A 25,928-nucleotide genomic window follows, 5' to 3' on the forward strand; every position below is an offset into this window, starting at 1 on the left:
ACCGAAACTTTGATACAACTTTAATTATGTAAAGCTGCCAATGAGACCAAGCATGGAATTGCATTGTTTGCCAGTTGGTCAAGGCAAATCTTGATTTCTTTTTCAATTTAGTAAATGTGCAGACATGCTATAGGATTTCACTTTCGGTAACTAATTATTTAGGGCCAGTCAAGGCTTAGGTTCCTGTTAAAAAAAAAAAGATTCTGCTAAATAACTTGAATTAAAAGACAAAGTTAAAATGAATGTAAAGTCAGGAAAATGTTAGGGAATGTATCGTATTTATCACATGTGGTTAGCGTGTGGCTATGATATTAATTAGTGACAACATCATTTTGAATGATAAATAATCATATTATAACGAAAAATAAACTTTTCTGAAAAAAACAATTCACTATCAAATATATATATATAACAAGGTATGCAACTCAAAATCACCCCAAAACGGCGTGCATCGCTTTGAACAGCCATATCTTCATCAATTGTGCAGCGATTTTCACGATCTTGGTCTTATTCAACGCAGAAATGAATTTCCTTTCTAGAAATGTAATGTCTTGCAATATTTTTACACATGCTGGGTCAACTTTTAAGAAATAACGCGATACACAACTCGCATGACCCAGTTGACACTGATCAGGCAGTATTTATGAATGAAATCTCCAGTTGTAAAGACACACCTTCGCATTGGACCAATGAAATCACTCGTGTGTTTAAAATGTCAGTTAGTTGACATTTATGTAAACAAAGGTTTCAAACGGCGCTTGACAGTTAGCTTTGATGCATAATGTAACGGCAAGCACGGTAATAATGTTTTTTCATACGTTTTATTGAATAATGGTATCGAGGTTCGTGAACTTTGCAGAGAAAATGCCCTTTACTCCGTGAAGATTTCAGTCTTAAATACTGCCTGAGCGAGCGTCACAGTAACAGGTATTGTGTTGAAAAACAGCTTTATTAAATATAGAGAAAAATATGCTCCGCAATCAAACAAGTTGTTGATTTTTTATGATTTTACATCATTGTTTCTTTTGTACCTTGTTATTTTTTTTTAGTTTGATCATTGCAAATGTAAACTTTTAAACGCATACTTGCTTGTAAACAATTCGCCAAAATTCTACTCGAATTGTTTGAATAATTATATCCAAAGGCGACCAAACAAAGAATACCGTATCAAACATACCCCTAGCCTGCTTGTTAAGTGTCACTTTAATTAGTTCATCCAATTGTGTACTTTGAATATTGCAACCATACAGTTAAATGAAATATACACAATCTTAACAGTATAAAAAATATGATTATATTATATTTATTGAACAATATTAAACATACCATTTTAAGAATTCGAATTATCGGTAGTAAATCCCTGTATCGGGTTCAAAAGTATTGGTACAAAATACCTTACTATATATTGCTGGAAATGTGCCGCAGTTGCGTGTACGATGTAAAGTAAAGTCATTGTATAATTAACGAAGTGTCGACCATGCAAATAAGTGCCGTTTACATATGAAACATTAACGAGATACATTTTTAGTTAACATTTTAAATATTAAAAAAACAGTTTTGTGTTACTGGCAGTTATGTCAGTCCATATACAATTAAATAGTTTTGTATACGTACTATGTTTAATTTTACAAATGTTCTACGATGAAAATCAATCACTGGCGATTTCACACCGTAACGTATATGACATAAATGAAATTAAAATGAATTGTATCATGGATTAACGACATTTTTATGCCCCCGGATCGAATGATCTGGGGTATATTGTTTTTGGCCTGTCTGTCTATCTGTCTGTCATTCCGTCATTCTGTCATTCTGTCATTATGTCCCAAAACTTTAACCTTACAGTAAAGTTTTGCAATAACTTTTGAAATATTGAACATAGCAACTTGATATTTGGCATGCATGTGTATCTCATGGAGCTGCACATTTTGAGTGGTGAAAGGTCAAGGTCATCCTTCAAGGTCAAAGGTAAAAAAAGCGGCGCATAAGGGGGCATTGTGTTTCTGACAAACACATCTCTTGTTATTTTTATTCTAATGCGATAAATTCTAAACCACAGTTTATAACTTTCATTTTAATTGAGAAATTCATTCCATATTATCTAGTATAAACAAAATTACACATACTCGCAAAGGAAACACAAACGAAATAAGTAGAAATGGAATCACAACTAAGGCAAAAGCGTAGAGAGTTAATTTAGTTTTATGGAGATCCGAACCAGGACCACGGGTTTTTACAAAAGATCAAAGTTTAAACAGAATTTACACAATACAACAAAATCAGTATACTTCATATCAAATGACAATTAAGGGAAATGCAATAGCATTTTGTTCACCATGAAGCTTTTCAATAATTATGCGATGTTGTTTTATTTCTATGACAGCTTTGCTATAACAAGAGCAATGTCAGAACAAACACAAGCTGATGAAATGATGTATAAAGCTCAACGGGATGACATCAGACAAAAGATTTCCATGTTAATCGAAGATGCTGAACAAACAGCAAAACAACTGTAAGTAGAAGTTAGTAGAAGTTAAATATTTACAACTTCGAGTAAGATGAATTGCTATAATTAAAGCTTTTTCTTGTTTAAATTTACAACAGCATGGTCGAGCTTGTTCTGTTGTATATGTCTTGATTCACACAATATGTTAATGTTCATTTATTTTAATTAACGCACGATCTAAAACGGTGCCTATTTTGTGGACGCTGATGACGGTAATTATTATTACATTGTCTGAAATACATCTTTTATTAATGGGATGGATTTCAAAAGAATTTGCAGAAGTGATATTTACAGTGTAAACGGGTGCCGTTTAAAAAAAGTAGGTGCGATGAAAAGGTCAAGTTTAAATACCACATACATCTCGCGTGACTTGAGGACCCGGTTACCAAAATGTCTATCATGTTGTTGTTTTTTAATACAGAAAACTATAAAACTTCAGAAACTGGGCGTTATTTGCACCGTTAAGCTCGTGAAACAAGCACTAGGCGAAACGCCTATTAATATCATAAGGCATTCTGCGTTTGCTCACCTTTAAACAAACTACTGATTGTGGGCTATGGGTATGTTGTGATATCTGTCTTCCGTCCGTTCATCATGGCAACGTCAAAAAGATTTCAAATTGTACCGGTCGGTTAATTTAGTACATTTACCTATAACTGTTTACTTATGGGTGGATTTCAAAACAGATAGAAGTATTATTAGGTAGTAAGATTGGATGCCGCGCTTAAAAACAAGACAAGCGGTCAATGTAAAGCTTAATACTTCCATAAAAAAAATATTTAACAAAGAATGCACCATTACATAGCATGCATATTTTTGTGTGTGTGTGTGTGTGTGTGTGTGTGTGTGTGTGTGTGTGTGTGTGTGAGTTTGTAAAACCTACCAACCGGGGAAAATCGTATGAATACACACCAACAAACCGGGGAACACCTACCAACCGGGGAATTCCCCGGTTGGTTTTAGGCGAAAATCTCTAATCTACGTGTATGAAATACCAAACTGTCAATTTAAATTAGAATTCCAACGCCTTCCCCGATTAGCGGGTTTGTGGCATGCACAAACTATACACAAATCTTGACCAAATTACAATCGAGTGTGTATCCAGGCTAATAACAGTTCCCCGGTTGCGCTGTTTAAAAATCATACACTCGGTATTTATATCATTTAGTGAAAGTATGTTGGAAAAATGGAGTTTCGAGCGAACAAACGCATTAAACTAAGGTAAGTTTTTTAATTATATTTACAACTTTCAATTACTATTAAAAAGCGTTTTTATGTAAACGTTAAAGTAATACTGGAAGACGAATTCTAAAGATCGATTTATATAATATCATTTGATTACAAAGCTTGTTTTATGGTACATATTTCACGAATATATTTTATAAATATACGTTAAACAAAGTAAAGCTCTAGGTAGTTTTTCGTTATATATATATTTATATATATATATATAGTGGAGCTATCCTACTTACCCCGGCGTCGGCGTTAGCGTGAGCGTTAGCGTGAGCGTTGGAATGTTAAAGTTTGCGTACCACCTCAAATATTGTCTATGTCCCTTGACATATTGCTTTTATATTTAGCATACTTCTTGACCAACATGACCCCAATCTATAAACAAGAGCAGACAACTGTAACAAGCATTTTGTAAGAATTATGGCCACCTTTTTCCACTTAAAATATGCATATTATTGATAAATCTTTGTTAAAGTTTACGTACCACCTTAAATATTTTCTATGTCCCTTGACATATTGATTTTATATTTTGCATACTTCTTTACCAACATAACCCCAATCTATAAACAAGAGCAGACAACTGTAACAAGCATTTTGTAAGAATTATGGCCCCTTTTCCACTTAGAATATGCATATTATTGATAAATCTTTATTAAAGTTTGCGTACCACTTCAAATATTTTCTTTTTCCCTTGACATAAGGTTTCACATTTTGCATACTTCTTTACCAACATGACCCCAATCTATAAACAAGAGTTGACAACTGTAAAAAGCATTTTGTAAGAATTATGGCCCCTTTTTCACTTAGAATATGCATATTATTGGTTATTCTATGTTAAAGTTTGCGTACCACCTTAAATATTTTCTTTGTCCCTTGACATATTGCTTTTATATTTTGCATGCTTCTTTACCAACATGACCCCAATCTATAAACAAGAGCAGACTACTGTAAACAGCATTTTGGTAGATTTTTTGGCCCCTTTTTCCACTTAGAATATGCATATTATTGGTTATTCTATGTTAAAGTTTGCGTACCACCTTAAATATTTTAATTGTCCCTTGACATACTGCTTTCATATTTTGCAAACTTCTTGACCAACATGACCCCAATCTATAAACAAGAGCAGACAACTGTAACAAGTATTTTGTAAGAATTATGGCCCTTTTTCCACCTAGTAACTTTGAATATTTTGTTAAATTTTGTGTTTACATCGACTTTACCTCTAAAGTATCAAGGCTATTGCTTTCAAACTTCAAATACTTTCTTACCATCATGAGGGTACTGCACCTGGCAAGTTGAATTTTACCTTGACCTTTGACCTTGAATCTGAAGGTCAAATTAATAAATTTTGATTAAATTGCCATAACTTCTTTATTTAGGATCAGATTTGATTCATACTTTGACAAAACAACGCTTACCTGATATACCACAATGGACTTAACCCAAACCATCCCACACGCCCCACCCTAGAAATCCTCCCCCCCCCCCCCCCAAAAAAAAGAGTTTTTGTTTTCCTTATTTTTTTTAACACGTTAAAAAAAACTTTTTTTTTCTTAAGACCGTCCAACCATCCCACCCAAGCTATTGCTATCAAACTTGAAATACAATCTTTTTAGTATGTTTTATGTCTTTACAAATGTTCAATAGATTGTGGAAAACATACCTGAACTCAGAATCGTCTATAATGTACCACTTCTTTAAAACATAAGCGATCAATATGTTTCAATTATGGTCCTCTTCCAGTTAGAATATGACTATAGTACCTTGACCTTATTGAATATGAACAATTTCCCCATGGTGGCTTACTTTATACTATCAAGAACTTGAATAGTCGAGCGCGCTGTCTTCTGACAACTCTTGTAGTTTTTCTCATCGACATTTCCATTTTAACATTTAGTAGCCAAAAGGGGCCAAGTCCCCTTGATCTCGCAAGAACGTACTGCCAGAATTACGTTGATCCACCAGGTTTTGAAGTAAAAACCGTAGATGATGTCATAGGTACAAATATTTTTGTATATGGTTATGTTTAAGGTCGTTTAGAAATTATAAAAGAATATCGTAGCCCCTTTCCATTAAAAAGAAGAAAACAAACATGGACTATTGGGTTACTTAATACTGGGCAGATATATGGAAGTAGCATAAAGATTTATTGATTTTTTATGAAAAAAAAACACTATTGGCGCCTATATCTAGCCTTCAATTATATGACCAAAATGATTATTAATATAAAATGTCTACAAATATAAATATTTCAGGCGAAGGAGTATTTGCCACTAAGCCTTTTTAAAAAGGAGACTTTCTTCTCGAATACAAAGGAGATATGATAACACGAGTAAAGCATGCACGGCAATTAGAAAAGGAGTATGAAAAAGAGGGTCAAGGCAGCTTCATGTACTTTTTAAATACAGAGACAAATCTTGCTGGTAACTACTTTGTAGTTATCTTTACTTTGCACATCAAACGTTTAAATTACGCCATTAGAAGAAGACTTATCTTTAGTTTTTTTCACCATAATAATTAAATAAGGCATGCGCGTTATTTTAGTTTAAAGCATCAGAATTGTTTATTTAAATGTCTTATTCAGCATTGACGCTACCAACGATATATTTCATGAGGGTCGAATGATAAATGATGCCGAAAATGGAGACGCAAAACAAAATTGTGTAATGAAAATAGTTGAAGTCAACCAAACTCCCCATCTATGCACTATCGCCGACAGAGACATTGCAATTGGCGAGGAACTCCGATATGATTATGGAGTACCAACACTTCCATGGAGAAAGGTACATTCTATTGTTAAGATGTCATCTATGATGGATTTATCACTGATATTTATCACATTTTAAATTAGCTATAAATGTCTTTTGAATTATTAATTTTATAAATATAGCAAATCAGTTTTATGATTACATTCATGTTCATTCATGAGTTGTTCATTTTAAAAACAGATAGTCAAATATCTTTTTGCCGTGAATTAAAATGTTTAATCATTGAACGTCGTCAAGCTCTACTTTAATGCGGTCTGTCTGATAATGTGTAATTGTGTAATTGTTATTTGAATTTTCAGAAATGCACGGAGCAAAAAATGGGTATGTTTTACAGTGATTTGTTATTACTACACATGCATTAATACAAATGCGTTGTACTTAATGGTTTCATAACTAACGAACTTTCTAACACTGACTAGATTATGTGTAATACCAATTTTTATTGTTGTTTTGAATAGGCAACACAATGACTACTAGATCTACGGACAGCCAGGAACCAGGACAAACAACATCCATACACACGGAAGAAGTCAATGAGACGGTTTGTAATATTTCGCAAGGTCGAAGCTACTAAGGCGTATTTTCTGGTTGGTTTTGACTTCAGTGAAATGGGCGTAATTTTGCCTTACTAAGGCGTATTTTCTGGTTAAATACCTTTTAGCCGTGAATTAAAATGGTTTATCATTGAAAGACGTCAAACTCTACTTGAAATGCGTTCTGTCTGATAATGTGTATTTGTTTTTTGCATTTTCAGAAATGCAAGGGTATGTTTCACAGTGATTTTGTTATTACTACACATGCCTAAATACATATTATGAACATCATGAAATTATTGTCATTGTTGTACAAGGAATTAATGTCAATGTGTTGTACTAAATGGTTTCATGAATAACGAACTTTTTAACTCTGACTAGATTATGTGTTATACCATTTTTATTGTTGTTTTGAATAGGCAACACAATGACTACTAGATCTACGGACAGCCAGGAACCAGGGAAAACAACATCCGTACACACGGAAGAAGTCGATGAGACGGTTTGTAATATTTCACTATGTCGAAGCTACTAAGGCGTATTTTCTGGTTTGGTTTAGTCTTCAGTAAAATGGGCGTAATTTTGCCTTAAATTATATTGTGCCAATATTTATTCCGGGTGATGCTAATTGGTATTTGGGCTTAATATAACACGTACGTCGATGATCATTATATTAACATGTTATAGCACACGTTATGCGAATTTTAAAAGAATGAAATATTGTTTACCAGTTGTAGTTACTTTGAACTACTTGTCTTGCAAAATCTTCATATACACAAAGAATTTAGAATTTACACCTGTCAATGAAACTGGTGAGCATGTGTATTAACCACTGTAGTCTATAAACATCGACTTCATCATAATCACAAAAACGTTAATTATCGCTTATCCAAGAAGTGTAATATCATTAATTTTAATTTTCAGTATAAGACTTATACGCTGCCACAAATTGACAAATGACGATGGAGAATAAGATGGATGTTTAACAAAACTGGAAAAAGACCTGTGCCGTTATTTTTACCGTACAGAGATTATTGCAAAACGAGGTCGAATATCTGCAGTACTGTTTCCAAGGCAGGTGAAAGAAAATATCGACCTCCTGATACGCAGCAGAAATTCTCTAACAAACTGTTTCAAAAGTAAATATCTTTTCGCAACAAAATCTGCATCATCGCATATTCGTGGGACAGATGTATTACGTTCGATTGCAATTGACTGTGGAGCTGAACATCCGGAAAGGCTTCGTTCTACAAAGTTAAGGAAACATATTGCCACAATGACTCAGCTTTTTAACTTGTCTGAAAATGAATTAGACATTCTAGCTAAATTTCTTGGTCACGACATTCGGGTACATAGAGAATTCTACAGATTACCAGATGGAACCATGCAGGTTGCCAAAGTCAGCAAGCTGCTCATGATGATGGAAAGTGGACAAATTACCATAAATTCTGTCAATTCGCTAGACGATATTGATGTTGACGACGAATGTATTGAAGGTATGTCGCATTTTCAGTGTTAAATTCATACAGTAAACTTGTATAATGTAAATAATGGGCTCATTACCGAACTTGATAACCTGAAGTGATAAAAAGAATTACAAACATTTTTCTGAAATATACTTGTGTTATGCAAGGCAATTCTTTTTAATCGGAGACGACCAGGTAAGGTGGAATGTAAAGTCTACACTCATTTTGTGCTCAGTAAGGTTTACATTGGCTACTTCTAATTTTTCAATTTCAATGCACTAACTGCATATTTATTTGGTGTGCTTCGGTTGTTTTCATTATTGTTATATTATTAACTATATATAATTTTTGATCTTGTGATTTACACGACAGATGAACAATATTCTTCTGAATCATCAGAAAATGAAAATACTGAAGACCTTGAAACTCTTCTTCCCAGCACCAGTCAACCAGAAATAACAGACAAAGGTATGCAAACACCTGTGAATGCATTTAAGTTATGTATCTCCAAGTTTCTTATGTTTCTTAGAACATGATTTGCTTTCATGTAATTGTTTGATTCATTAGGCAAAATAATGTTTCCAAATTTATCGTGTGACATCGATGTCATTATCAGGTGCCGTAAGTACCTGGACGCTTTTGTCGTAATTTTGCTATGAAAAATTGTACTGAAGTATATATATTTAATATGAATATCTTACACATGGCAGTTAGCGACGTCATATGGTGTTTTATTATCCATGTACAGAAAAGGGTACTTCAAATACCAGGAGAACAAAACAAGCAGCCAAAAAGCAATGGAGTGAAAACGAAAAAGGAGCTGTTCACAGACACGTTGATCGTTTTTTTGATAATGGGTAAATTACCAGGGAAAAAAGAAATACTTGCGTGTATTGAAAGTGAGAATGACCTTCACAACAGAAGTTGGAAAAATGTCAAAGACGTTTGCAGAAATTTAATTGAAACAAAAAAGCGACGAGGACTTTTAACTCAAAAAAATATTACACATATAATGCACGTTTAGGAGAATACGTTAAAGGATGAAGTTGCCACATGTGTTTTGTGTGTTTTCTTGTTCTATATACTCTTTTCGAAAACGATATATGTGTGCTTATTGTATTTGAATGTTTTATTAATACGGTTCAGTCAAAAACGATATTTGTTCATAATCATATCGCCGAACAAATTAGGATTGGTATATAGTTCGGCCAAAGAGTGTTTCTTTGTACTTTCTATTACGAGTTTCTACGAGTTACTCACTATACAAGTTATTTTTTACCCTAAACTTGGTGAATATGAATGAATATAGCAAACATGATAGCAAATCAATCTAGAAGGCTAAACGTTCAGAGAAGGCACAAAAAAAAATCAGTCGGATAAATGGAAACAAACATTTTGTTCAAGCATAACAAACAAAAACTTTAAGATTTAATAAGATAAATGTAAATAACATAAAAAACTACTGTTAAACTACTGCTACAATGTGATAAATACAAATGAATATTTTGTCAATTTTACAAAATTTGTTTTGAATGACAGGTGTCTGACTTGCAGTTGAGTACTTAATAGTTATTTTAAAATAAAAATTTACCAAAATGTAAATTATTGCGTAAGTATTGCACTAGAATTGATTAAATGGTTGTTAAATATTACAATAATTTCCTACACAGATTTTTGTGCATATGTTTTGCGTGTAGATATTGACATTAACTATCAATTCACATATTTGCTTTGTGTATATAATGGTATGTTTATATGTTTTTCATATCAAAATTGCTTGATCTACAAAAATTCGCGAGGAGTTATGCATTTTTTCCCATATTTTTAATTGAAGTTTATAATTCAACGGCGATGAAAATTACTAAGATGCCAGATTTAGTTATGTTTTGTCTCATTTATGGTTAAAGATCAATTAACATACCCATTTCCCAGACTAAGATATTGTTAAAACAATGTATCGCGTTTGCGACTGACCTCTTTTATGCATTCTAACACAAGCTATTTACTTGTTTTTTCGAATACTCTTCATATACACACACTTGAACAAGCTGTAGATTACCAAGAACAAAACATATTTGAAACATATATTTATATGTGATATGTAAATATATGCACAAAGCTAATAATTCATCATGTTTATACACTTTGCGATATGATGCTATAATGTCGGTTGTTTTAGTGATTAATCGTTATGTTAACCATGTTATCCGCCATCTGGAATGTAATTGTTTTGACATGTATGCGAAATTGATCTTGTTCGATTTGGTTCTGTATATTCAGAATTGAGTCACACTGTTATAATTTTCCTGTTGGTACATATTATTTTTAAGTTGGCACCAACAAGGGTCTAACAATTGATCCACATGTGCACTCCCAGTAAGTATATATACTATAATGTAAGTGATTAAAAATAATATTAAACTACGTGTTTGATAAGTGTTTGCTTTGGTTCATATTTAATTATTAGTGTTTTTATATAATGATAATGCTGTCAAAGTCAGCGGTGATTATACGTGTATAACAACATTAATTATAACTTTTATATTGTTTTCAACAAATAATATATGGATGACACATCGGCATAACTTTTCAGTGCTTAAAATACACTCTTTCTATTATATTTTATGCAAAAATTAGGTACATACGTTGGTTTACATAAAAGTAGTTTGAACAAAATACGTTAATCCAACTCTTGAAAAAAAGGTGTTTGGTTTGCAAGGGAAAACAAAGCGATTGCCAGTGACTATTTTCCTAAAAATATAACCTGTTATTTCGACAGGTAGAATTATATGTAAGTTCATTATTAACGTTAACCCGTTTTTGGCATTCTCTACTCAAACAAGTGCATACATACTGTATTTTTTTAATATAGCACATGTGTAATGGTATCACAGATGTAGAATTGGAATACATATATTATAACGATAAATACTGATCATCATTCAGATTGACCTACTGCCGTAGACTAAGTCACTGGCGCATCAAAATGCATTGTTATCAAATCGTTTTGTTCGTTTACTAAACTATTTAGTTTCTCAGGCCTCGCCACATTCGTTGTGAAACGTTCATGATTGTTTAAAGTTACATATTTTATTATTTTTGAAAATGCAATAAATATATTTAAGACAATTTAAGTGAAGTGGAAGTTGCCATGCGTGTGAATGAATTTTCTGATGTTTACCTGTTTCAGGGGATTAAATGCATGAGTTATTTTATATTGTCAGAGTAAGGACAAAGTAAATTTACACTACTCAATCTACATGCATATGGGCAGTTCTACTTTTAGGATAAAAACTTCATAGTACGTGGAAATCGTGAATGTTTTTTTTCTGATGGAAAAAAGGAATTAAACAAATAAGCCGCCTCCCCCTCTCCTTCATTCTGTTTGACAAATAGCGTGGCCGGAAAAAAATAACATTATTTTTTAGTTTTAAGAACGAATTGTATTCATTTGTTTATTAATTGCACCATGTTTGTTATGGTATAATGCAGCACTTGCATGCTTGTAGTCGGCTTATAGCTAATGAAGTCATAAATGTATTGTTTGATTTGCGTTATGTCTCTTATGCTTATTTTGATGTGAATAATATTTGAGTCAATCAAATAAGGCATTTTTGTATAACTTATATAAGGTCATATGATAAACATATTTAATTTAAATATTGTTTCATACATACTCTTTTCAATTTTTTGTACTAACTTAAATATTATCCATGAACGTATATACACCGTTCCCCAGTTGGAACACATTGAAGTGCCACAGTTGGAACGCACTAAGTTCCCCTGTTAGTATACACCATTCCCCTGTTGGTACACATTGAAGTTCCACAGTTGGTACGCCGCACTTAGTACCCCTGTTGGTATACACCGTTCCCCAGTTGGCACACATCGCAGTTCCTCATTTGGTACGCACATAATTCCCCGGTTTGCATGTAAAATTTTCTTTGATTTACTACCCTATTTATCATAATTTTTATGTCACAATCGTATTTTAGGTTCGAAACTTGTCTGTTCTTTATCACTTTCAGCTTTCTAGAGTATGTGGAAATGGTGGTCCCCGGTTGGTAGGTTTAGAACACATTTCCCCGGTTGGAAGGTTTTACAAGTATGTGTGTGTGTGTGTGTGTGTGTGTGTGTGTGTGTGTGTGTGTGTGTGTGTGTGTGTGTGTGTGTGTGTGTGTGTGTGTGTGTGTGTGTGTGTGTGTGTGTGTGTGTGTGTGTGTGTGTGTGTGTGTGTGTGTGTGTGTGTGTGTGTGTGTGTGTGTGTGTGTGTGTGTGTGTGTGTGTGTGTGTGTGTGTGTGTGTGCGCTCGCGCGCGCGTGTTTGTGTGTGTGCGTGCGTGCGTATACGATTATTATTTGGATTTTATTTAACTATTGAATCTTAACCCAAAGGTGCCTTTTTGTCTCTTTGTCTCATTGCACGATTGTATTTATTTTGTCAAAACAAGTACATAAAGTAACACTATATAAACTTTTCGATTTATGTTATCGATCAAACATGCACCCTGTATTCTATTTTGTCTAAAATACAAACGAATAAAGTATCAATACAGCGCACTTTGAGTTGTAATGTGTGAATTGCAGGTCTGCTCAAAGTGAACATTTTACAGCGTCAGTCAAAGAGCATGAGCGAAATATTGTTCATTACATGCAGGAAGAAGATTACTGGTAAGTTCACCCATTTAAGTCAAATAAACCAAAAAAACAATTCACATTTTGTACGAAAAATGACTTGGTTAGAGTAATTACTAGAGGATTTATTGCAATATACAATTCTTTCAATATTTCCACACAAAATCGCATATTATATGATCGCCGTATATTTTTTCCGATAGTTTCCACAATATAGGTTGAAACAGGGTACATTTCAGTCGACAAATGTTGTGATGGTTCATGTGTTTTTATGGATTCGTTAATTATATTTCTAGGTTAGCAGACTGCAAACTTATTGATTCGATCGAAAACCATGTAAAACGTATTGAAGATTACAAGACAAACATCGATAGGGATCAGATCGATACCGTTTCAGAAACAGACATCTATCAAAGGTACCTTGTAAAATCGTAATTACCATTTAAATAGACTTTCGAAATTGTTAAAAATTTATTACTGTCAATGATCACAGTATATTGGCCTCGCAAAGTCTTTTTTGGAATGGAAACGAATATCAGCATGCTGCAGGTGACTGCCATAACACATGGGTCAGCCTAGGGAATGATATAAACACAAAGAAAGGATCGAAGTAAAGACTTCTTTTAAATTATTCAACTTTCTTCAACTTAATTAATCTGCAATAGTTAAATGTTTTGCACATTTATATAACATCTTACGATTTATGAATGTAAAAAAAAACATTAATTGTTTTGTCAGCGTTTTAATCCACACATAGGTATAAATGGTTTCGTATGTTATACGCATTACTAGAATAAACCATAGATTGGTCCCCAGTTTGAAGTTGTTGTTTTTTACCTGAAACGTATTGTAAAATATTGGCGTTTGAATATTACAACGAAGTTCGCATACCCGACGACGGGGCCAGACATAAATACAAAGCACTGATGAACAAAAGACAGAAGTAAATAATATTAATTTTGATAAAATATTCTCTACTTAAATGGTTATTTTAACAAACGACATTTTTTAATATCTGAAAATGGTTATGGAAAATGTGTCAAATGTATCACAGATTTTGTTTGTTTGACATATTTCATTTAATAACAAAACAGTAATATTTTGAATAATTTTCGAGGCTAGATTCATGTATATGTCAAGTCATAAGCTAATTTTGCAGGCGTTTGAATGTATAGGGTAGTTAAAACTATGTTTTGGTATTACACATGTTTGGTAAATTATCTATAAAAAGCGTGACACGCTGACAATAATTACACACCTTTAATTACGTTTCCAATTTAAATCAATGAATAGCATTAAACGAACCGAAACATTTGTATTTGTCATAAGTATAATTTTGCTTGTTGAAATATAATGCTAATATTATTTAGATGCATTAATGTTTGTCTTGACACTGATTTAATTCGAAGAATCTTAACTATTCGCCAAATCGATCGCTAAATGTAAAACTTTAAACGAGATTCCTCGACTTATCGTAAGGGCTAGATTTTATCAAAAATGGTATTTTGGAAATAACTATTCAATGACTGTTCTTAAAAAATGATTAATTGCGAAAATGTTCTACTCACAAATAGTTGCTATGTATTGAGTTACCTCTTAAACTCTCATATAGGCAAAGGTTGGTAATGTTTGGTAGGTCAGTAAGTGTTGCATTTAACACGATCAAGATTGATTAATAGCCATGTGTTCCAGAAAACGGTTATTGGAAGTTGAAAATAGTCGTAAAACACAATTAGTATACATATTTTCGCGAAATTTAACAAGAACCGTAAATATTTTATTTGAGCTTTCCTTTTTTAAACGCATACATATATGCGTAAAAACCAAACATTAAATTTTCAATTCATCTCTGTTTTCAGGAATGTTGAGGAATGCAAGGAGTTTTAAGCTTTTTGCATCAGAACAAAACGCGACATCCGTTATTATGGGTATATATTATATATTGCTAACTATGAATTTCGAATAACGCATTTAAAAATAAGACACAAATGAAACAAATGCGTATTTTTTTTTTAAGAAGACATCATTCGACAAGGATTTGGAATAGCTGCTGAAATAATAATTGTGGTATGTGTTTTAGGGCATTCTACAACAGGTTATGTGCTAACGAACAAATAATGAAGGAACAATGCGAAGAAATTGAAAAATTGATACAGCCAGGTGGACTGGGGAAAAGTCGTTGGGTTATTCATTTAGGTTTTAGATGCTGCCATCAACGGTAACCGACCTTAATACAAATGACTAGTTGTGTTTGAAACTTTATTCATTCCTAAGAAATACACGTGTTGTCAAATTTAGATGTAAATGAGTAAAGTGAACGGTACTTTTCATACGACGGTGATGTTTTATAATGAAAACAATAGAAAAACTGAAAATTAAATTTAACAATATATTTCTTGTTTGGGTTGAGTTTGGCATGATATGAACTAAAGACTTGCAGGAGTCTTATTAAAATTAACATCTATTTATTTGGTGACGCATTGAAGCGGTTTAAGTGGACGCACATGTATCGCTAAATAAAATGAAACTATTTAGATGCACATAGGATCATAAAATAAAAGCAAGTTTAGAATGTATTTGACAAAAGTTGTCTTAGTGTTAAGTTTTTCTAGTTTCCAAAGTCGGAAATCTGTAAACAACTTTTAATGTGTATTTTGTCCCAATGCGTACACAAGTTTCAGTTCTTAGTTGTGTCCAAATAGTTGAATAAGGTCACAAACATAAAATTGCCATGTTTAAGAGATCAACGGAAATTGTATAATAGAGTATATCGTGAGAGCATGTTTACTTGTGTTATGTACTTAATAAATATATTTGTAATACATGTGACTGAATTAAAATAAACATTAGATACAAATATTAAAACATGTGTTTGGATTGCTTTGTTTTCAAGCATCTATAGCTCGTCAACATGAGCCCGATACTTCCCACTATGAATTCATATTTAAACATTATATTTATATTATTAATAAGAGGTATTGGTTTTCGCCAATCGGCGGTTTTGAAGGACGACAATTACATGCATTGATACGACAACTATTACATTCGACATTTCTTTATGTTGGCGTTATTTTTATTAAGCGCCTTTAAAACACATAAACACGCCATCACTACAGAACAACTTATTTCATACTGACCGTTAAAGTGTTTTACCGCTTTGTCAAAACTCGCCAATACGCCAGAAACATATCGCAGAAATCATTCACCATAGAAAACCAGAGAAAACGTCTACTATGTTTTCATGTATATGTTATGACAAATCAAAAAACGGATGTGGACACTTGACGGAAAGCTAATTCTACATGGTAGAAAGTCATTCATTAATGAACGGAAAGCCTGAAATAATTGAGCAAGTCATAATAACGTTTTACCAGGTTATATGCGCATGAATTGTTGAGAAGAACGTGTTCGAACTGAAACTGACATTCGAACATTTTGCGACAAGTATCATCGCGACAATCGGGAATGTTGATTGTGCAACCAACATTTTATCAGTTCTTGCAGGCTTTACTGTAATTTGGTACTCTCTGGGTGATGGTTCATGCCACATGTTAAAGAAAGAATTTCAGATGTGCACATACAGCATTGGTTTGCAGAGCTTGTAAATGTTACTAGAGGTACACATTAAAGTTTGTTTTAAAAATAGTTTCAGCCTATCGATTAAAAGTAGAGTAAGGTATCTGACATAAGCCGAATAAAATACTCCACTGCGAAAGAACATGTTAACAATGTCATGCATTTGAGGACGAATTACATTTGTTATTTAAATGTCCGCTATTAAAAATTGTATGTTATAAGTGAATAGACAAACACTTTTGGACAAGTACAATGACTACTTAATAGATAAACAAATGAATTAACAATAAGATGACTCGCAACTTATATGTTTTAGGCCTTTCAATTGATAACCAAATTATAGTTCGATTGAGTTTCTATCCAAAATCAAAAATACATATATAAGTTAATGTTTTTTTTTATTTCTCTGTCTAAACAATTCTTTGTGTATTTATCTTTGAAAAAAATGTTTAACTCGGAACTTTTTAGAAATGGTGATTGTGTTACGTTGAGAATGTGTACATTAACATTATTAACTAGAAATAATTGTAACATGTACATAATACGTTTACGAAACGCCGTTGATGCATGTGTAACGTATCGGTTGACCGAGCTCCGGTCTTTAGTATGGCCCTTACAATAAATTGAAAGCACATTAAAATATAATATACTTTTCCTTATGCTAGTGGGTTTTATGATTTTCTCTTAATAAATTGATCGGTTTGAAACTGTTTATTAATAATAATCAAAATGCTTTGAATCCCTGACCTTGAATACTATATGCTAAGTTATGATCTCGGGCCCGCTTCTATTTATAAGTGAACCTGAAATAGTTTAGGATGCATTGAATAACAGGACTCCGGGTCATTTCAATAAGACCGCGAGACAAGGCATCGGTTTGAGACCTCGGGTCACGTCGAAATGACTCCCGTCTGTATTGTAACTGTGAACCACAGGTATGGAGGCTGATGGTGTTTTTAAATGTTTGTATAAGAACGGGACTTACATGTCATTAACGATTAGAAATCCGGGTCACTGAGGGGTAGGATCCTTCTTCAGAGCTCTTACATCGCTAGAAAAGGAATGTCAGTCTCTATGCGCCGAAAGTCTCTAATATAATGTTAATTACATGATTGCACAACCGTATTTACTAATGCTTATTGAGCGAAATATTCTCGACGTGGTCGGGTTCAGAACTGATTGTTCACAAAGAAAACGCGCGTTCTTATACGCTTTACTATGCGGCGTTACTCGGACAGTACCATATGTAATAAGGACGAAAAGATTTAATATGCCTTAGGAAAATGAACAGAAGTAATTGAAAGTAAAACGGTGTTGGGGTAAAAAGTAACACGTCAAATAAAACCGTCCTATGAAAACAACAATTATTTACAAATCAGCTTCTATAAATTATGTAACAGTTAAATAAGCATTCTACCTTAGTGGCAATGAGGAACAGAACATAACACAATAAGATATCATAATTTAAGCAATGTGTTGCATGGTTACATGAATATAAAATGACTGCCTGTCGTTGCACGGATGTCCAAAAACATTGAACCTCCAAAAATGTCCGTTTGTATGGCAACCACTGTGAATAAAAACAAATTGCCATGCCCCCGAATAAGATCCCAAAGAGAATTCACCTGCGTTATTTACTGCACTTATATTTGTGTTAGGATCAGTCAAAATGTCCGATATTTGTGTCCCCTTTTAATTAGCGACAACTTAATCCTGGGTGCTCAGATCCATTCTATCGACACAGTCGACCTGAACAGCATGCTCGCGCACATCTGCCTTCGGTAAGTCAACTGTCCGAATTCCGCAACTGAACGAAGTCTTGAAAAGCCTCTACTTGGTCAAAACCAACATGTTGCTCATCAAGGTATTTGTCTGGACCACTGGTTTCAGGGCGTTCCAATACTTTGCCAGCTTCATCTTCGCCTTAACAGGATTAGGAGCCGCCCTCTTCCTGATGGTTTGACCTAGCTCGAAGTCACAAGTTGCTTCATCCGTGCAAAACCCCGCCTCTTCCGCACTGACTTAAAGATCGAAATCCTAGTCACTATCACCATCATTTTCCTTATCATAAACTAATACCGCACACGCACTTGCATTTTTAGCACAGCATCTCTTTCCACTGTTCTGAGTGACTTAATCATAACCTGTTCTGGCATAATGTATTTTCTGATATGCGTCCTTCGTAAAGATCAATCCGTAACTCTTGCATGTAATTCTCTTGAAACCAAACGTCATGGAATATGGTCTTGGAATTTCACCTTAAATAGATCCATCCTCGATGCATACAGGAAACAAGCTAGTCGCCCAAAATGTAGTCTTTGTGTTCTTTAAGGTCGTCCTTTGTAATCGTGCAGGAGTCTTGCGTTTAGAACGAACCTCACAGCTGTCCACATTCATCTTCACATCATGCGGTCATCCAGGCTAGAAATATCTATATTTTATCTTTGCTAGGGTTTTCTAAATACCAAGGTGTTCATAGGCATCGATTATATGCATGTGTTTCAACACCAATCGCTTTTGTTCTAATTAAACAATGACCTGGCAATACACATATTCGACGGATATTTGCACTATGAAGTAATCTCTTACTTCAAGACGCTCCCATCGATTTAGTTTTATTTAAAGGAAATGACTGCAATCTTCAACGTCAGTATAATTAGGTCGTGCATTATCCAGGATCCACTGCTTCAGACGTGATACATCTGCGTAAGCTTTCCGAACCGACATAATATTTTTAATTAAATAAGTATCCTGGATTTCCCTCTGTTTGATGGTACTCACTGTAGGTTTAACCTCTCTTGTATCGGAACAAATTCCACCCCTTGCATAAATTGCCTCTTGCTTAGGCTTAGAGCATCTGCTTTTCCATGCATCCGACGTGGTGTTTGCTCTATATTTAAGTCTTCCTTAAGCTGCTTGGGTTTTGAGAAAACACATGCCTCCAATATTACGTATTTGAGGTCAACACACTTTCCAAACAACGAACTACAGGCCTGTGTTGACATCAGCGAATGTGTAGCTCCTGTGTCTATCAGACAGATAAAAGCATAACCATTCACTTGCGCTGCTACGAAGAATAAGCAGGCCCAAATTAAAGAGGATTTCTTGAATTCACAACCCTTGTCACCCCTACTTTGGTCCTTTTACTTGACTCATTTGTATTTGACCTTTGACTGTTAGCTTACCTTTGAACATTATAACGCCGAGGGTTCCATCTGTATGTTTGAAAGTATTTTCCGCGGTCTATCAGATAACCTAGGTTGAAATATCTCGGTTTGCAATTACTTTGTCGTTTTCTCTCGTGGAACCTGTTTCGTAATTGCTGTATTGTAGACTGCAAGGACATGTGGTCGTTCCATTGTTTGATCTGGTTATCGCCTTCCGCAGTACTTGTTACTAGCACCTGCCTTGAGGCAAAGTGTTCGTGCTCCGCCTTAAAGTAGGCTTCCTGGTTTGGCTTGTTTGGGGCGTATCCTCAACTCTACGCTATGTAGCAAATATAGAAACTGATCTTTCGCAAGGGTTTCGATAACATCGGCGGGGGCAGTTAAGAAAGCCAAATGTGTCAGCCTTCTGAAGTCCTGGGCCAGTTCTGACAATTTGTTCGATGCACGATGTTTTCGTTCTCCACCTGCGCCCGGTACGATTCTATTTGATTGGGCGGCTAAAACCTCTATTGTAAAGCGAACACAAGTTATTATGGAAAAAATTCCCAGACACACCTTGAGTCTGACTTCTCAAAGACACAGCAAGACGCCTCCTTTCTCTTTTAAAATCTATTTTATTTTTTCAATTCTGCACGAGCATCGAAATGTGCTTTATAATCGGACCATAACCCAGAACCATCATACGTCGCGGGTCTCATTGGAGTGGTAAGCTTTCGGATTTTCTTCGACCTATCTTAGGTCGGTATTCGAATATGTTCCGAGATTCATAGGCTTGATGCTTCTTGTTTCATACCCGCACCTTGAGACCGTCTGTTGGGGTCTATCGACCATTTGGCCATGTAGTCCATTTCTAGTTGTAGCCCGGAAAACTCACTTTCTAGTCTCAGCCTTTGCTTTTGTAATCAAAGGTTCTCTAGCTCTTCATGCAACGCATCGAGCTCTCGGTCTGGGGTCGAGTAACGGATAGCGGTCTGATATCCTGCTATCCCCTTGCGCTGCCACTAAATTGTGTAACGTGTCGGGCGACCGAGCTTCAGTCTTTAGTGAGGCTCAGACAATAAATTGAAAACACAATAACTTACAGTATATTTTTCATTAAGCTACCCGGCTTAAAGTTTACGATTCCCTATTAATAATTTGATTGGTTTGAAACTTTAAATTAATTCTTATCATAATGCCATTAACCCCCGACCTCAAGTGCTATATAATTAATGTTATGAGCGCGGGTCTGCTCTTATTTGTATCTGGACCACAAACTACTATTCGTACATTGAATAACACGGCTCCGGGTCAGTAAAATGAGACCTCGAAACACGACCTCAGTTCAGGACTTCGGGTCACGTCGAAATGACTCCGGCTCTTTATTGGGACTTCTTAAACTAGGTATGGAACCTTATAGTGTTTTATTATGTTTGTATGACTGTATGGGACTCATATATCATTAAATTTGAGCGACCCGGGCTACTAAGATTTAGAATCCTTCTTCAAGGCTCTTACGTCGCTAGCAGAAGATCGCCAGAATATATGCGTCCAAATTCCCTATTATTATGTTAACAATAAAATTAAATCATCTTTAAATGCCTATTTATAGATAGATAGATAGATTTATTTCGGCAAGGAATGCATACATGGGCATTTACAACATGTACAACAATATATAAAAATATCACATACATGAAGATAAATATACCATGACATACACACCAACACCAAGGATAACACAAAAATGAGTAAACCCATATTTCCATTGTGGTCCTTTGTGCTGGTGGCAGGACATAGGGTGGCACTTATTAAAAATGGAGAATGCAAAACATTTATGGAAGATAGGATCAGTGTTGATAAAAATTGATGACTAGAAATGATTCCTTAATCCAAAAAATCAAACAATACACATAAAAAGTTACATATTTTCTAATAAAAGAGTTTTTAAAGACGACTTAAAAAAAGACAGTCTATCAATCTGTGTTATACTGGAGGGTAAATTGTTCCATAATTAGCATCCTGTGTAACAAAAGGACTTTGACCCGAAACCTTTGACTTTGGGGACAGCAAATGCACCTTTTTGAGTTGACCTGGTCCTGAATAGAGGCCTGCGGAATAAAATGTTTTCCCATATAGTCAGGGGCCAAACCATTTTTAATCTTAAATACATGGCCAAGAACAATCTGGTCTACACGTTTATTGACTGGTAGCCAGTTGAGCAATCGAAAGTGTTCCGGTCCAATATGTGCCCTTGTATCGAGACCTAGTACAAACCGCAATAACTTATTCTCGGTGGTTTGGAGCTTATTTTGTAACACTTTGGTGAGACTATGATACCATATAGAGCAAGCATAATCAAAATGACATTAGATCAAAGACGTGACAAGAAGTTTCTTGGTTTGCTGGGTGAGATATTCTTTTTTCTATATATATATTTTAACCTGGAGTTGGCCTTCTGAATGACTGAACGAGCCATGGTTTCAAAGGACAAAGTTTGATCCAAAGTAGCCCCTAGGTATCTGACGGAAGATGTAGATTCAATAATTGTACCATTACAAGAAATATCGAGAGAAGGGTTTGACCTGATTCTATGCCTAGAACCAAAAAGAATAGATTCCGTCTTACCTAAATGCAGAGACAACTTATTGTCAACCAACCACTGACTAACCAGATGTAAATCCTCTTTCAATAACCTTTCAATATCAGTTTAACACTTACCAGACACGTGAATACCTGAGTCATCTGCATATAGGATGAGTTTATTATTAACCACAGCAGACATATCATTAACATAGATTAGGAAGAGCAGGGGACCTAGAATTAATCCTTGTGGAACTCCACATGATATTGGGGCTGTACCGGAATGAGTGCCTGAAACATCAACAAGTTGCTGTCTATCTGAAAGGTATGATTTGAACCACCTTAAGATATCATCACCAAGACCTGCTGCACTTAATTTCATGAGAAGTATGGAGTGATTAACAGTGTCGAAGGCCTTTTGGAGGTCTAGAAGAATCATCCCTACGAGATATTACCTTTATCCATTTCCAACCTGATATAATCAATCAGATGTATGAGACAGGTGTCCGTGGAAAAACCACTTCTGAAACCAGACTGAAATTTATACAACAATTTGTTAACCTTGAAGTATAACTCAACCTGGTCATATACAACCTTTTCATATATTTAAGATATAATACTCAAAATAGAGACTGGACGGTAATTACCAACAGAGGTTTTATCACTTTTCTTAAAAATAGGAGCAACCCTAGCAGACTTGAGATCCTCTGGAACAACACCCTGTATAAGAGATAGATTAATAACATGAGAAAGAGGTTGAGAAATAATCGAAGCCCCATCTTTCACAAAACGTGAGGGCATACCGTCTAAACCTGTTGCTTTATTAGAACTAAGCTGGTTTAAATATTTGAGCACTTGGTTCTCAGAAACTAAAGAAAAAGAAAAACTGTTAACAGCTTTTACACTAAAGCTAGCATAAAAATTAATGACAAATGATTTCCAAACTTAAGAACACTTGTTGGTAATTTATCAACAAGCTTTGAGGCAACTGTAGTGTAAAAATGGTTAAACGAATCTGCAATAATTTCCTTATCAAAACATATATTTCCATCAATGTTAAGACAAATATTAGAAGAGGAAGATAATCCTTTCTTAGATGGTAAACCAAGATTCTTAAGAATAGACCAGAGTGACTTTGAGTCATTTTTGTTAGCTTCAAAAGACTCTGTAAAGAAGTTTTCTTTCGCTGTATCAATTAAGCATATACACTTATTTCTTAATAATTTAAATAATTCTAAATTTTCAGCACTTTTATCACTTTTGTAATTACTAAAAGCCATGTCTCTTTGCTTGATGGCCTCCAAAATGTCAGTATCTATCCATGGTTCAGTCCTTTGTTTAATTCTCATTTGTTTAATAGGAGCAATGTTGTCTATCACTGACATAAATATATGTTTAAAAAGATCCCAAGCTTCAGAAGCATTATCACACATTAAAACCTGATTCCAATCCGTAGCCAAAAGGTTCTCTTGAAAAATCTCCGTTATAATTTTTCATTGAACGTGCTGAAATGTTATTATGCGATCCTAAGAATACTTTTGTTACTTTTCGGGTACAATATATCATGTGATGGTCACTGAAAGTTGTTTCTATAACACCAGACTGTGAAATCTTCTCCGGGTCCGAAACTAGAACCAAATCAATAGTGGTAGAAGTGGTGTTGCATAATCTTGTATTATTACATATTAATTGTGTTAAACTAAACATATTGATAAAATCTTTAAAAGCTGACACAAGACCACAGGATCTAGATTTAGAAACATTTGTGTTGAAGTCACGCAAAATTACAGTTTCATATTCAGAAAAATGGGTACTAGATGATAACACACTTTCAAATTTATGAATGTGTTCTCGACGAGGTCGCTAGCTGATTATTCAGAGAGAAAACGCGCGCGTTTATACTATCTACTTATGCGGCGTTACTCGGACATTTCCACTGGAAGTAAGGACGCTATATATATCGACAAAAAGAAAAACTATGCCATATGACAAATAAACAGAAATAATGGAAAGTATAACGGTGTTTGGGAAAAAATCGCCAAATATGTATGCTTTTAAAGTTAAACAATTGACACCTGTGGATATTGACAATTGCATTGTAATAATTTTATTTGTAGAATGTTTATCAATTTATACACATTTACATATTTTTAAAATAATGCATTGTAAACTTTCAGTGGGTAATCAAAAGAAAACTATACAGAGCTTGATTGTTTACGTGAAGTTAAAAAATCAATAAATTGAATAAGTTATTGTTGGCACAGATGAAATGTATATATGCCTTTATTTGAATAACTTACTCGTTAGAATATTTGAACAATATGCACAATTCAAGGTGCTAAGGACATTGCAAAATAACCATAAGATCGAAACGTCCTACTGCTCTGATCCGAGATTCGAGGATTTAAACTGTTTTGAGGAGGTATTTTTCAAACTTTTTTACTTTATAAATAAAACTAAATTAGTATCGAATAAAGCTGCCAACTTTGTTTGTACGGTCATATAAGTTGAGGATTCGACCTGCTCTTAAACAACAACATTCTGTACACGCTATAACAAGTTTACTTTCAAATATTTGGTAAAAATTTAATTCAAATAAATGTTATTTAAATTATGTGTTATCACATTTTTTCTTTTCCTCTTTTGCAAGACTTTCAATCATGATACGATTTTATACTCTGGGTTTGGACGTATTGGTATTTTTTGCAATCAAAACAAAAACCTGATATTATGCTGAAGAATATTTATATAATATTGTTTATTTCTTCATTTCGTAAATGGCCGTGGCCTTTGCTATGCATGTGGGAAGCCCTTCAAGTGAATAATTGGTTAAATTTAATAATATGTTGCTTTAAGCTTTTTGGTAAAAAAAAAGAGAATAATATGACAGTTTAAAACTATCTTGTGCGATGTCTGTAATATTTCTAGCTTGTATGTTGTCTTCGTTTTTGTTTTTTATTACTTTTGTTTGATAAATTTGGTGCTAGAATTGACAAGACACACTATGACGCTAAATTACATGAGTGCAGTAATTGACTGTAGTAAATTTGGACTACTCATCCGGCAACATGACGGACATAAGCTTGGCTATGGTAAATGTGTACATAATACGATATAAACTATTTACTACAGTCAGTTTACTACATAATGTATTATTATTTTAAATTTGATTAGACTGCATGTTAATCACTTAACGGTTATAAACGCAATAACGCAACAGAATTACAATTTTCAGAAGAAATATTAATTGAATTTAAAACTTATATCAACTAATTTCCTTTTTGTTTAAATACAGATTCAAAACAGAACAAGCTTTTTTTTTCAAGAAAATACCATAAAAAATTCTAAAGCTATAAGCAAACTTATGCATGTGAGTTCATCCTGACAAACTGAAATAAAAACAATAAAGCAAACACTCTTAAAATATAAGTAAACATTTTTATTATCCCAAAAACGTGAAACTTAAAACAATATCAATGTTAT

General features: G+C 34.0%; 2 protein-coding genes across 9 annotated transcripts in view; both read left to right on the forward strand.

Annotated features, from left to right (window-relative positions):
* LOC127850515 (uncharacterized) overlaps window positions 1-15,984 on the forward strand; it is a 17,527-nt gene extending 1,543 nt beyond the window's left edge. The window contains exons 2-7 of one of the 5 annotated variants that reach the window (XM_052383614.1): window positions 2,384-2,512; window positions 13,093-13,176; window positions 13,437-13,555; window positions 13,660-13,750; window positions 15,000-15,068; window positions 15,221-15,984. In XM_052383614.1, the coding sequence (XP_052239574.1) occupies window positions 2,403-2,512; window positions 13,093-13,176; window positions 13,437-13,555; window positions 13,660-13,750; window positions 15,000-15,027 (432 nt within the window). In that variant the 5' untranslated portion in view covers window positions 2,384-2,402 and the 3' untranslated portion in view covers window positions 15,028-15,068; window positions 15,221-15,984. Of the gene's footprint in view, window positions 1-2,383; window positions 2,513-13,092; window positions 13,177-13,436; window positions 13,557-13,659; window positions 13,751-14,015; window positions 14,084-14,999; window positions 15,069-15,220 lie in introns of all 5 variants that reach the window. The other 4 variants (XM_052383610.1, XM_052383611.1, XM_052383615.1 and 1 more) reach the window with 4 other exon arrangements.
* On the forward strand, window positions 3,360-10,942 carry LOC127850516 (uncharacterized). Of its 4 annotated transcripts, XR_008035331.1 has the most exons (10): window positions 3,360-3,727; window positions 5,637-5,737; window positions 5,995-6,162; window positions 6,324-6,522; window positions 6,807-6,828; window positions 6,966-7,048; window positions 7,460-7,542; window positions 7,965-8,536; window positions 8,879-8,974; window positions 9,255-10,942. XR_008035331.1 is itself a non-coding variant. In XM_052383616.1 (3 exons), the coding sequence occupies exons 1-3, from the start codon at window positions 8,317-8,319 to the stop codon at window positions 9,365-9,367; spliced, it is 429 nt and encodes a 142-aa protein (XP_052239576.1). In that variant the 5' UTR covers window positions 8,019-8,316; the 3' UTR covers window positions 9,368-10,942. The 4 variants fall into 4 exon arrangements, 1 of the variants encoding a protein (XP_052239576.1); XR_008035332.1 differs by lacking the exon at window positions 6,807-6,828; XR_008035333.1 differs by lacking the exon at window positions 5,995-6,162.
* Window positions 15,985-25,928: the final 9,944 nt, after the last annotated feature.

Source organism: Dreissena polymorpha, chromosome 11 (assembly GCF_020536995.1).
Source record: "Dreissena polymorpha isolate Duluth1 chromosome 11, UMN_Dpol_1.0, whole genome shotgun sequence".
NCBI classification, from domain to species: Eukaryota; Metazoa; Mollusca; class Bivalvia; order Myida; family Dreissenidae; genus Dreissena; species Dreissena polymorpha.